The sequence below is a fragment of the Salvelinus namaycush genome, chromosome 6 (genome assembly GCF_016432855.1).
Source record: "Salvelinus namaycush isolate Seneca chromosome 6, SaNama_1.0, whole genome shotgun sequence".
Taxonomy (NCBI): Eukaryota; Metazoa; Chordata; class Actinopteri; order Salmoniformes; family Salmonidae; genus Salvelinus; species Salvelinus namaycush.
This window is the reverse complement of record NC_052312.1, coordinates 34,071,793-34,084,731: the sequence shown is the minus strand read 5'-3', so window position 1 is coordinate 34,084,731 and position 12,939 is coordinate 34,071,793. Positions and strand designations below refer to the sequence as shown.

The window sequence follows — 12,939 nt, the reverse complement described above, 5'->3', positions numbered from 1 at the left end:
CCTAAGACTGAAGGCCAATCCATAATGTATAAGTTCCTTCTAGTCAAAACCAATCCTTTTTTCATCAGTTGCTAGGGTTGAGTCACCGTTTTCTCACATAAGGAGCCATCTTAAGTTTGACGTAGACTCTTAATCCTCTCTTTGTCCCTGTCTTCCTCAATAGCCTGTAGTTACAGATACACTTTGCCTTCCCTATCATCCTCCATCCCCTCTTTTCCTTTCCCTCTTCTATCCTCCTCTCTGTGCTTCTATGATGTAGGCCTAGTTAGAATATTAAATAGGAAATGTGATAGCAGGAGCTAAAATAGGCTAATGAGCCAATGAAAAGTAGAGCTATGGTGTACACCAGAGCAACACAAGGGTAACTCTCCCTCCCCTGAAAATCTGGATACAATCTGATATGTATTAATTATTAATAACCAATATCTCGTCCCCCACATCCCCTTTCTTTTATCTCCCACTTTCTGCCGCCTCCCTCTCCTTTCTTCCTCCCCTCATGCTCTTCAGATGTTCCTTGTGGCCCTATCGTTTGCCTACTTTGCCAAGGCCTTGTCTGGCAGCTACATGAAGAGCACAATAACCCAGCTGGAGAGGCGCTTTGACATCCCCAGTTACCTAACAGGCGTCATCGATGGGAGCTTTGAGATAGGTAAGTAAGTGTTTGCGTCACAGGTCCCCATCCCCCTGTCCTCATCTCGTCCTCATCCCCAGGGCTATTTTGGGCTTCCGTTCTATCCATGTTGTTGTGAAAGAGAAGATATGTGAATGAATGGGTCACCAAGGCCTTATAGGAAGTCATCAGGGCCTCATTTATCAAAGGTGTGTGTGCACAAAAGAACTCTAAACCTTGTGTGCACCAGATTTCCCACAAAGGTTGGTATTTATCCATTTTGAACTTGCGGGAAAGTGTGCGTACAGCTCAGACCATTTGTACGCACAACTTCTAGTGGTTGATCAGTTGTATTGCAAGCAAATATTGTTCTTATGGGGGAAATGGTGTTTGATGCACGGGAATAATAAAAACATTATAATGTGGGCCTAGTGATAAAACAGATGCATTTGCTGTTGGTAAGAAGATTGCATAGCAGCATGTAGCTTAATATAATTATTTAACTTTTATTATATAAGCCTAAATCATAATAATATTGTAGGGCGTCTCTCCTTTTCTGACATGACTGGTTTATTCCCGCTACAGAACAAATATTAGGCTACCATTTATCTATCGTTCATTCAATAGCGCACCATGCTCAAAAGTATATAGACCGGTAGCCTACTTAAAATATTTGACAATATGGGTAGGCTACAGTAATGCTGTGGGGTAAGAGGGCGACATCATAGCCTATTTAATCTCAGAGCCTATTCTAAGGCAAGAGATCTAAACACAATCATGTACTGATAAACAAGATATTGAACAACAATTTGTCTTTTGAATAGAAGTGTTGGCTGAAGCATTTACATGTAAATTGTTTGAATAGACAATCAATCTTGCAGAATGTGCGGCCAGTGTGTGGCACTCGCTATAGGCGGCATGCATTTTTTGTTTGAAAGTCACTGAAACACATTCTGCCTACACCTCTACAGAAATCTTATCAAACTTACCATTGTGCCTTCTTTGAGAAACTGTCAAATCAAAGTTTATTGGTTGCGTACACAGATTTGCAGATGTTATCGCATGTGCAGTGAAATGCTTATGTTTCTAGCCCCCCAAAAACTAGAAATTAAGAAATATCAGATGAGCAATATGTACTGCATTTTTTTACCATGCTGCCCTACGCTCAGCTCGGCAACAAAAACAATAAGATCAGCTTGTGGCTTCCATCAATGTAATTGTCTGCATAATTTCCAATCCCCCATATATTCTTTGGGTAATGTATATAAAATATATATTTTTTTTAAATACAGTACCAGTCAAAAGTTTGGACACCTACTCATTCCAGGGGTTTTCTTTATTTTTACTATTTAGAATAATAGTGAAGACATCAAAACTATGAAATAACACATATGGAATCATGTAGTAACCAAAAATGTGTTGAACAAACACAAATATATTTTAGATTCTTCAAAGTAACCACCCTTTGGCTTGATGACAGCTTTGCAAACTCTTGGCATTCTCTCAACCAGCTTCATGAGGTAATCACCTGGAATGCATTTCAATTAACAGGTGTGCCTTGTTAAAAGTTAGTTTGTGGAATTTCTTTCTTAATGCGTTTGAGCCAAAGTTGTTTTGTGACAAGGTAGGGGTGGTATACAGAAGATAGCCCTATTTGGTAAAAGACCAAGTCAATATTATGGCAAGAACAGCTCAAATAAGGAAAGAGAAACGACAATCCATCGTTACTTTAAGACATGAAGGTCAGTCAATCCGGAAAATGTCAGTCGCAAAAACCATCAAGCGGCTATGATGAAACTGGCTCTCATGAGGACCGCCACCGGAAAGGAAGACCCAGAGTTACCTCTGCTGCAGAAGATAAGTTCATTAGAGTTACCAGCCTCAGAAATTGCAGCCCAAATGAATGCTTCATAGAGTTCAAGTAACATTCACATCTCAACATCAACTGCTCAGAGGAGACTGTGTGAATCAGGCCTTCATGGTCGAATTGATGCAAAGAAACCACTACTAAAGGACACCAATAAGAAGAAGAGACTTCCTTGGGCCAAGAAACACGAGCAATGGACATTAGACTGGTGGAAATCTGTCCTTTTGTCTGATGAGTCCAAATTGGAGATTTTTGATTCCAACCGCCGTGTCTTTCTGAGACGCAGAGTAGGTGAAGCATGGAGGAGCATGGAGGAGGAGGTGTGATGGTGTGGGGGTGCTTTGCTGCATGACACTCTCAGTGATTTATTTAGAATTCAAGGCACACTTGATCAGCATGGCTACCACAGCATTCTGCAGTGATACGCCATCCCATCTGGTTTGCGCTTAATGGGACTATCATTTGTTTTTCGACAGGACAATGACCCAACATACCTCCAGGGTGTGTAAGGGCTATTTGACCAAGAAGGAGAGTGATAGAGTGCTGCATCAGATGACCTGGCCTCCACAATCACCTGACCGCAACCCAATTGAGAAGGTTTGGGATGAGTTGGACAGCAGAGTGAAGGAAAAGCAGCCAACAAGTTCTCAGCATATGTGGGAACTCCTTCAAGAGAGAATGCCAAGAGTGTGCAAAGCTGTCATCAAGGCAAAGGGTGGCTACTTTGAAGAATCTCAAATATAAAATATATTTTGATTTGTTTAACACTTTTTTGGTTATTACATGATTCCATATGTGTTATTTCATAGTTTTGATGTCTTCACTATTATTCCACAATGTAGAAAATATTAAAACTAAAGAAAAACACTATATTTTACAATAGTTGTCTTTAGTTCGTTTTTAGTCCCATCCTTCACCCTCAACCCCTCACATCTATCTCTGAAGACCATCCCGTTTTGATTTCTTTTTGCCATATATTTTCCAACTGTGCTGTTTCACAAAAGTTCTGAACCTACAAAAGTTCTGAACCTGAATGTACATTTAACGGACACAGTATATTTTACATTAGTTATCTTTTTTTTCCCACTCATCAGCTCGTCTCAAGGGCCTTTCTGCGTAGAGTAGATGGAAACCTGGAGAAGCCTGCTGTAGGATGCGCTGTGTGCCTCTTGTCGTGGCTCCAATGCCCCCAACCACAGGGAGAGAGGAAAGTGCTGAAGCATCTCAGGAGAGCTCCATAGACTAGCCTCAAAGTCCTTTCTGTATTTAACAACTCTCTATTAGCAGGATGTACTCTGTGCCTCTTGACCTGTTACAACCATAGAGACGTTTAGCAACAAACAAAGCAGTTATTCTAGTCCACACAGTATTCTAAATGGATGAAGGAAAAATCAACACATTCACAGTCAGAGATCATCAGTTCAGGTGTTTTCAGCACAATAGCTCTCAGCACAATCAAAACAGTTATTTTCCTTAAGTAGTAAACTAACGAAGGGGCACAATAACACTTCAACTATCTGGCATTTCCAAGTGCTAGGTTTGCCTTAGTCAGAGAACAGTTATTTCTGGAGTTCAGAAGTTTAGGCATTCTACAGCAGGTTTCTGAAGTGGTACTTCACAAATCCAGCACCCTTGAAGAATAGCCTACTCACTCCTCTTAATAATGAGAGCGGATGGAGGTCCTTAAGGAATGGACGTCATCCCTCCATCCTTAAAAAACAACAATTGGTTCCATCATGAAATGGCTGCTTTTCTTTTACCTCATTTAAAGTTTTTATTGCCCACCACTCTCCTCCACTACCCCAATTTTTTTTCTTCTCTCTCTCTCTCTCTCTCTCTCTCTCTCTCTCTCTCTCTCTCTCTCTCTCTCTCTCTCTCTCTCCTTCTGTTTCCCTCTCTCAACTTCCCCCCCTTTTCTCACTCACTCACTCACTCACTCACTCACTCACTCACTCACTCACTCACTCACTCACTCACTCACTCACTCACTCACTCACTCACTCACTCACTCACTCACTCACTCACTCACTCACTCACACACCCCTCTCTCTCGCTCTACCCTAACCCCCCTCCCTCCTCTCTCTATCCAGGCCACGGCACAGTCATTCAATTGGCCCTTGGTCAATCGATTTGGAGGGTTCTTCTTTTCTTATGATTCAATTTGTAAGCATTCCCAACAGAGTGAATGTGAAAATGGATTCCAAGTGGTCACCAAAATAAGTAAAAGGAGGGCTGTGATTGGTTACATTGCCTACTTTGCGAATTTCTCTTTATTAAATGGGCCATAACTTTAAAACTAGCAGAGATCCAACTCTGGAACTTTGATATGCCCGTAGAGTACAGACCCCATGACTCTTTCCACATTTTGTTACATTACAGCCTTATTCTAAAATTGATTAAATAAAAAAAAGATTAGTCAGGATCGAGGCAAAGATGAACTGAGAAAAGTACAGAGAGATCCTTGATGAAAACCTGCTCCAGAGTGCTCAGGACCTCAGACTGGGGCGAAGGTTCACCTTCCAACAGGACAACGACCCTAAGCACACAGCCAAGACAATGCAGGAGTGGCTTCTGGACAAGTCTCTGAATGTCCTTGTGTGGCCCAGTCAGAGCCTGGACTTGAACCTGATTGAACATCTCTGGAGAGACCTGAAAGTAGCTGTGCAGCAATGCTCCCCATTCAACCTGACAGAGCTTGAGAGGATATGCAGAGAAGAATGGGAGAAACTCCCAAATACAGGTGTGTCAAGCTTGTAGTGTCATACCCAAGACGAATCAATGCTGTAATTGCTGCCAAAGGTGTGTCAACAAAGTACTGAGTAAAAAAACGTTTTTGCTTTGTCATTATGGGGTATTGTGTGTAGTTTGATGAGGAAAAAGACAATTTAATACATTTTAGAATAAGGCTGTAAACTAACAAAATGTGGAAAAAGTCAATGGATCTGAATTCTTTCCAAATGCACTGTATATTATTTTCAACAATATATTGGAACATTTGCCAAATACAATTTTGTATATTCATGTTTATATTTTTCTATATTAATATGTTATTGTAGAAAATGTGTTATTGAAATCAGAATACTACTCATATTACAGAGCAAGCGATAAAGCTTCACATGACACCAATTTTTGCAGATGAAACATTATGCAGTCTTAAGGGAGGCTAAAATGTCAGCAATGTACCAACTTTGATTCGTTATTTCTAAATTATGCTTTTAGATACAAATATATGTCAACAATGTCCTTTTTTGTCTGGGTTTCATGAGGAATCACTCTATAGTGGGAATTAGGAAACCAACAGTGCCACAATGTTGAAACTCACCATGGCAACACACTTACATCAATGAGAGGAATTAGGCATTGTGATTGAGAATAAATTCAAGCAGACCATTGTGTCAGAGCTGGGGTCAGTGCCATGTCAACTCGACAATTCAAGAATGCATTCAGGAATGGAATCGAAATAGAGTTGTAAACAGAAAAACTCTTAAGTGAAAATGCATGTTACTTTTCCAATTTGTGAATTGAATCTCGATTCATCAGATTTGTCAATTTGAGAATTGACAAATTCTGTGTCTGTCTATCCCCCTACCAGGTAACCTGTTGGTGATAGCATTCGTGAGTTACTTTGGTGCAAAGCTGCATCGGCCCAAGATCATTGCAATGGGCTGTGTACTGATGGCAGTGGGAACATTCATCATCGCTCTGCCACACTTCCTCATCGGACGGTGAGGTTATACCCGACTTTTAATTTGAAGGAGGATTAACTTACAATGCTTGGGTTCCTAGCTTCCTTTTCAAATCAAATTTAGCAGATGTTATTGCGGGTGTAGCGATTTGCTTTTTTGAATGCACTTGTGGTACAGTAAGCTAAAGCTTATCTGGATATGTGTGTAAATGTGTACCTGTGCGTGTGTGTGTACTCTATTCTGAATCACGTTTCCAGTGATCCTCTATTTAAAGGAAATGTCAGTCTACAGTGCATTCGGAAAGTATTCAGACGCCTTGAATTTTTCCAAATTTTGTTACATTACAGCTTTATTCTAAAATGGTTAAAATCATGTTTTTTCCTCACCTACACACAATACCCCATAATGACAAAGCAAAAACCGCTTTTAAGACATTTTTGCAAATGTATAAAAATATGTAACGGAAATATCACAATTACATAGTATTCAGACCTGTTGGAAGGTGAACCTTCGCCCCAGTCAGAGGCCCTGAACGCTCTCCCAGTCCCTGCCGCTGAAAAACATCTCCACAGCATGATGCTGTCGCTACCATGCTTCACCGTAGGGACGGTGCCAGGTTTCCTCCAGACGTGACACTTGGCATTCAGGCCAAAGAGTTCAATCTTAGTTTCATCAGACCAGAGAATCTTGTTTCTCATGGTCTGAGAGTCTTTAATTGCCTTTTGGCAAACTCCAAGCGGGCTGTCATGTGCCTTTCACTGAGGAGTGGCTTCCGTCTGGCAACTCTACCATAAAGGCCTGATTGGTGGAGTTCTGCAGAGATGGTTGTCCTTCTGGAAGGTTATCCCATCTCCTCAGAGGAACTCTGGAGCTCTGTCAGAGTGACCATCGGGTTCTTGGTCACCTCCCTGACCAAGGCCTTTCTCCCTCGATTGCTCAGTTTTGCTGGGCTGCCAGCAAAACCTAAAAAAACCTACAGAGTTCCTCTGTAGGAAGAGTCTTGGTGGTTCCAAACTTCTTCCATTTAAGAATGATGCAGGTCACTGTATTCTTGGGGACCTTCAATGCTGCAGAAATGTTTCGGTACCCTTCCCCAGATCTGTGCCTCTACACAATCCTGTCTTGGAGCTCTACGAACAATTCCTTTGACCTCATGGCTTGGTTTTTGCCCTAACAGGCACTGTCAACTGTGGGACCTTATATAGACAGGTGTGTGCCTTTCCAGATCATGTCCAATCAATTGAATTTACCACAGGTGGATTCCAATCAACATTTAACATTTACATTTACATTTAAGTCATTTAGCAGACGCTCTTATCCAGAGCGACTTACAAGTTGGTGCATTCACCTTATGATATCCAGTGGAACAACCACTTTACAATAGTGCATCTAACTCTTTTAAGGGGGGGGGGTTAGAAGGATTGCTTTATCCTATCCTAGGTATTCCTTAAAGAGGTGGTGTTTCAGTTGTTTCCGGAAGGTGGTGATTGACTCCGCTGACCTGGCGTCGTGGGGGAGTTTGTTCCACCATTGGGGTGCCAGAGCAGCGAACAGTTTTGACTGGGCTGAGCGGGAGCTGTACTTCCTCAGAGGTAGGGAGGCGAGCAGGCCAGAGGTGGATGAACGCAGTGCCCTTGTTTGGGTGTAGGGCCTGATCAGAGCCTGAAGGTACGGAGGTGCCGTTCCCCTCACAGCTCCGTAGGCAAGCACCATGGTCTTGTAGCGGATGCAAGCTTCAACTGGAAGCCAGTGGAGAGAGCGGAGGAGCGGGGTGACGTGAGAGAACTTGGGAAGGTTGAACACCAGACGGGCTGCGGCGTTCTGGATGAGTTGTAGGGGTTTAATGGCACAGGCAGGGAGCCCAGCCAACAGCGAGTTGCAGTAGTCCAGACGGGAGATGACAAGTGCCTGGATTAGGACCTGCGCCGCTTCCTGTGTGAGGCAGGGTCGTACTCTGCGAATGTTGTAGAGCATGAACCTACAGGAACGGGTCACCGCCTTGATGTTAGTTGAGAACGACAGCGTGTTGTCCAGGATCACGCCAAGGTTCTTAGCACTCTGGGAGGAGGACACAATGGAGTTGTCAACCGTGATGGCGAGATCATGGAACGGGCAGTCCTTCCCCGGGAGGAAGAGCAGCTCCGTCTTGCCGAGGTTCAGCTTGAGGTGGTGATCCGTCATCCACACTGATATGTCTGCCAGACATGCAGAGATGCGATTCGCCACCTGGTTATCAGAAGGGGGAAAGGAGAAGATTAATTGTGTGTCGTCTGCATAGCAATGATAGGAGAGACCATGTGAGGATATGACAGAGCCAAGTGACTTGGTGTATAGCGAGAATAGGAGAGGGCCTAGAACAGAGCCCTGGGGGACACCAGTGGTGAGAGCACGTGGTGCGGAGACAGATTCTCGCCACGCCACCTGGTAGGAGCGACCTGTCAGGTAGGATGCAATCCAAGCGTGGGCCGCGCCGGAGATGCCCAACTCGGAGAGGGTGGAGAGGAGGATCTGATGGTTCACTGTATCAAAGGCAGCCGATAGGTCTAGAAGGATGAGAGCAGAGGAGAGAGAGTTAGCTTTAGCAGTGCGGAGCGCCTCCGTGACACAGAGAAGAGCAGTCTCAGTTGAGTGACTAGTCTTGAAACCTGACTGATTTGGATCAAGAAGGTCATTCTGAGAGAGATAGCAGGAGAGCTGGCCAAGGACGGCACGTTCAAGAGTTTTGGAGAGAAAAGAAAGAAGGGATACTGGTCTGTAGTTGTTGACATCGGAGGGATCGAGTGTAGGTTTTTTCAGCAGGGGTGCAACTCTCGCTCTCTTGAAGGCGGAAGGGACGTAGCCAGCGGTCAAGGATGAGTTGATGAGCGAGGTGAGGTAAGGGAGAAGGTCTCCGGAAATGGCCTGGAGAAGAGAGGAGGGGATAGGGTCAAGCGGGCAGGTTGTTGGGCGGCCGGCCGTCACAAGACGCGAGATTTCATCTGGAGAGAGAGGGGAGAAAGAGGTCAAAGCACAGGGTAGGGCAGTGTGAGCAGAACCAGCGGTGTCGTTTGACTTAGCAAACGAGGATCGGATGTCGTCGACCTTCTTTTCAAAATGGTTGACGAAGTCATCCGCAGAGAGGGAGGAGGAGGGGGGAGGGGGAGGAGGATTCAGGAGGGAGGAGAAGGTGGCAAAGAGCTTCCTAGGGTTAGAGGCAGATGCTTGGAATTTAGAGTGGTAGAAAGTGGCTTTAGCAGCAGAGACAGAAGAGGAGAATGTAGAGAGGAGGGAGTGAAAGGATGCCAGGTCCGCAGGGAGGCGAGTTTTCCTCCATATCAAGTTGTAGAAACATCTCAAGGATGATCAATGGAAACAGGATGCACCTGAGCTCAGTTTTGAGTCTCATAGCAAAAGGTCTGAATACTATGTAAATGTTATTTCAGTCAAAAAATATTTAAATTTGCAAAGATTTCTAAAAACCTGTTTTTGCTTTGTCATTATTGGATAATGTGTGTAGATTGATATATAGGGCAGTAACATAACAAAATTTGGAAAAAGTCAAGGGGTCTGAATACTTTCTGAATGCACTGTATTTCTGTGTGTTTGGATAAAGTCTGGTAAAGGACAGATATCACTGTGACTCTGTAGTGATATGCTAATATACTGAATTTTGCACATATCTTATATATTGTGTACCATCGTTTGTGAGATGAAGCATTGTTGTGTGTTATCATGGGTTCTCATTAGCTTGGCTTGGTCATGAAAGTTTGATCAGTCCGAATGTTTTATCCCTCCCACAAGATGGGAACATATGGAATCTTAAGAATATATGCTGCACTATATGGAGTCTCTTTACTGAATGCCAAGAGAAGTTTTACTATATGCATTTTTACAGCTGTGGGATGTTTTTCTGAAAAACACTTCAGTCGTCAATTGTTTGTATTTTACAGGTGAAGCCAGGAAAGCTTCTTCCTATCATTAAGTATTGTGTGTTACATGATGCGCTTGAATGTATAAAACGGTGTTTCCTAAATGTTTCATTGCATATCCAAAGCACTCATGTTCTGCTTTGTCTCTGTCCTCTCTAACTGTATAACGTGGTGCTTTCTCCCCTCCCTTCGCTAAACAGTCGCATTGGTGTTTTGTACGCAGCTATAAGTTCGAAACATCAATCCGATCGTCAGTGAATTCAACCAATTCAACCAACCTCTCTCCATGTCCAGCGCGCCTGTTGTCACCCTCCTCGCAAGCTTCGGGTGACCCGCTTTCTGAGGCACCAAGCACAGGGACAGGTGTGTCGCCTACACACACACACAGACACACACACAAGCTCATGTGCGTACATGCATTCAACCACGCAAACACAAACCAACGCACACACACAAACACACACATGTACTCATGGACACGCGCATTTACACGCTCACTCACACGTGCTCACACACACGTGCTCATACACACGTGCACACACACGTGCACACACACACACACACACACACACACACACACACACACACACACACACACACACACACACACACACACACACACACACACACACACACACACACACACACACACACACACACAGTGCTGTATCTATTCTCTCTCTCCCCCTCCCCAGTAGGTTGTGAAGGAGAGTCCAACCTCTCCATGTGGATCTATGTGTTCCTTGGGAACGTCTTACGAGGGATCGGGGAGACGCCAGTGCAGCCCCTTGGGATCTCGTATATAGATGATTTCGCCAGGGAGGAAAATGCTGCATTTTACATTGGTAATAGACCAATTGGAAATGCAAACACAATTTTAGATAATGTCACTGTGCATGATTTGAAGTACAATATGTTAAGTCGATCTGACGGTTTCAATAAACTGCTTTTCAATCTGATTCATACACTAAGGGCCCGATTCAATCAGATCCGCTTTAGCCAACATCCGGATAGCTGATGCTTAATACGGTGAGGGAGGTGGAACTGCATTAGAGCTGTCAAATCCACAAATCCCCAGTTTAACACGTAAAGCAGGCATTGTCATTGGCTGCACAGAATCGCTCTGTCACGCCTGCTCCTGCTCCCCCTCAAGCGCCAGCCTGTCATAATACGCATCTGGTACCGTCATTACGCGCTCATTAGACCTGGACTCCCTCACTTTGTTGATTGCGCCTGCATATACAGTTGAAGTCGGAAGTTTACATACAATTTGGTTGGAGTCATTAAAACTTGTTTTTCAACCACTCCACAAATGTCTTGTTAACAAACTATAGTTTTGGCAAGTCGGTTAGGACATCTACTTTGTGCATGACACAAGTAATTTTTCCAGCAATTGTTTACAGACATATTATTTCACTTATAATTCACTGTATCACAATTCCAGTGGGTCAGAGGTTTACATACACTAAGTTGACTGTGCCTTTAAACAGCTTGGAAAATTCCCGAAAATGATGTCATGGCTTTAGAAGCTTCTGATAGGCTAATTGACATCATTTGAGTCAATTGGAGGTGTACCTGTGGATGTATTTAAAGGCCTACCTTAAAACTCAGTGCTTCTTTGCTTGACATCACGGGAAAATCAAAAGAAATCAGCCAAGACCTCAGAAAAATAATTATGACCTCCACAAGTCTGGTTCATCCTTGTGAGCAATTTCCAAACGCCTGAAGTTATCACATTCATCTGTACAAACAATAGTACGCAAGTATAAACTCCATGGGACCACGCAGCCGTCATACTGCTCAGGAAGGAGACGTGTTCTGTCTCCTAGAGATGAACGTACTTTGGTGCGAAAAGTGCAACTTAATCCCAGAACAACAGCAAAGAACCTTGTGAAGATGCTGGATGAAACCGGTACAAAAATATCTATATCCACAGTAAAACGAGTCCTATATCAACATAATGTGAAAGGTCGCTCAGCAAGGAAGAAGCCACTGCTCCAAAACCACCATAAAAAAGCCAGACTACAGTTTGCAACTGCACATGGAGACAAAGATCGTACTTTTTGGAGAAATGTCCTCTGGTCTGATGAAACAAAAATAGAATTGTTTGGCCATAATGACCATTGTAGTGTTTGGAGGAAAAAGTGGGAGGCTTGCAAGCCGAAGAACACCATCCCAACCGTGAAGCACGGGGGTGGCAGCATCATGTTGTGAGGGTGTTTTGCTGCAGGAGGGACTGGTGCACTTCACAAAATAGATGACATCATGGGGATGGAAAATTATGTGGTTATATTGAGGCAACCTCTCAAGACATCAGTCAGGAAGTTAATGCTTGGTCGCCAATGGGTCTTCCAAATGGACAATGACCCCAAGCATAGTTGTGGCAAAATGACTTAAGGACAACAAAGTCAAGGTATTGGAGTGGCCATCACAAAGCCCTGACCTCATTCCTATAGAACAGTTGTGGGAGAACTGAAAAAGCGTGTGTGAGCAAGGAGGCCTACAAACCTGACGCAGTTACACCAGCTCTGTCAGAGGGAATGGGCCAAAATTCACCCAACTTATTGTGGGAAGCTTGTGGAAGGCTACCCAAAACGTTTGACCCAAGTTCAACAATTTAAAGGCAATACTACCAAATACTAATTGAGTGTATGTAAACGTTTGACCCACTGGGAATGTGATGAAAGAAATAAAAGCTGAAATAAATAATTCTCTCTACTATTATTCTGACATTTCACATTCTTAAAATAAACTGGTGATCCTAACTGACCTAAGACAGGGAATTTTACGAGGATTAAATGTCAGGAATTGTGAAAAACTGACTTTAAATGTATTTGGCTAAGGTGTATGTAAACCTCCGACTTCAAC

The 12,939-nt window shown here is 43.5% G+C and overlaps 1 protein-coding gene across 1 annotated transcript in view; it reads left to right on the top strand.

Annotated features, from left to right (window-relative positions):
* Positions 1-504: 504 nt before the first annotated feature.
* LOC120049344 (solute carrier organic anion transporter family member 1C1-like) overlaps positions 505-12,939 on the top strand; it is a 35,044-nt gene continuing 22,609 nt past the window's right edge. Inside the window, exons 1-4 of the mRNA XM_038995594.1 lie at positions 505-649; positions 6,070-6,202; positions 10,295-10,398; positions 10,767-10,916. Of these exons, the coding sequence (XP_038851522.1) occupies positions 508-649; positions 6,070-6,202; positions 10,295-10,398; positions 10,767-10,916 (529 nt within the window). The 5' untranslated portion in view covers positions 505-507. The remainder of the gene's footprint in view (positions 650-6,069; positions 6,203-10,294; positions 10,399-10,766; positions 10,917-12,939) is intronic.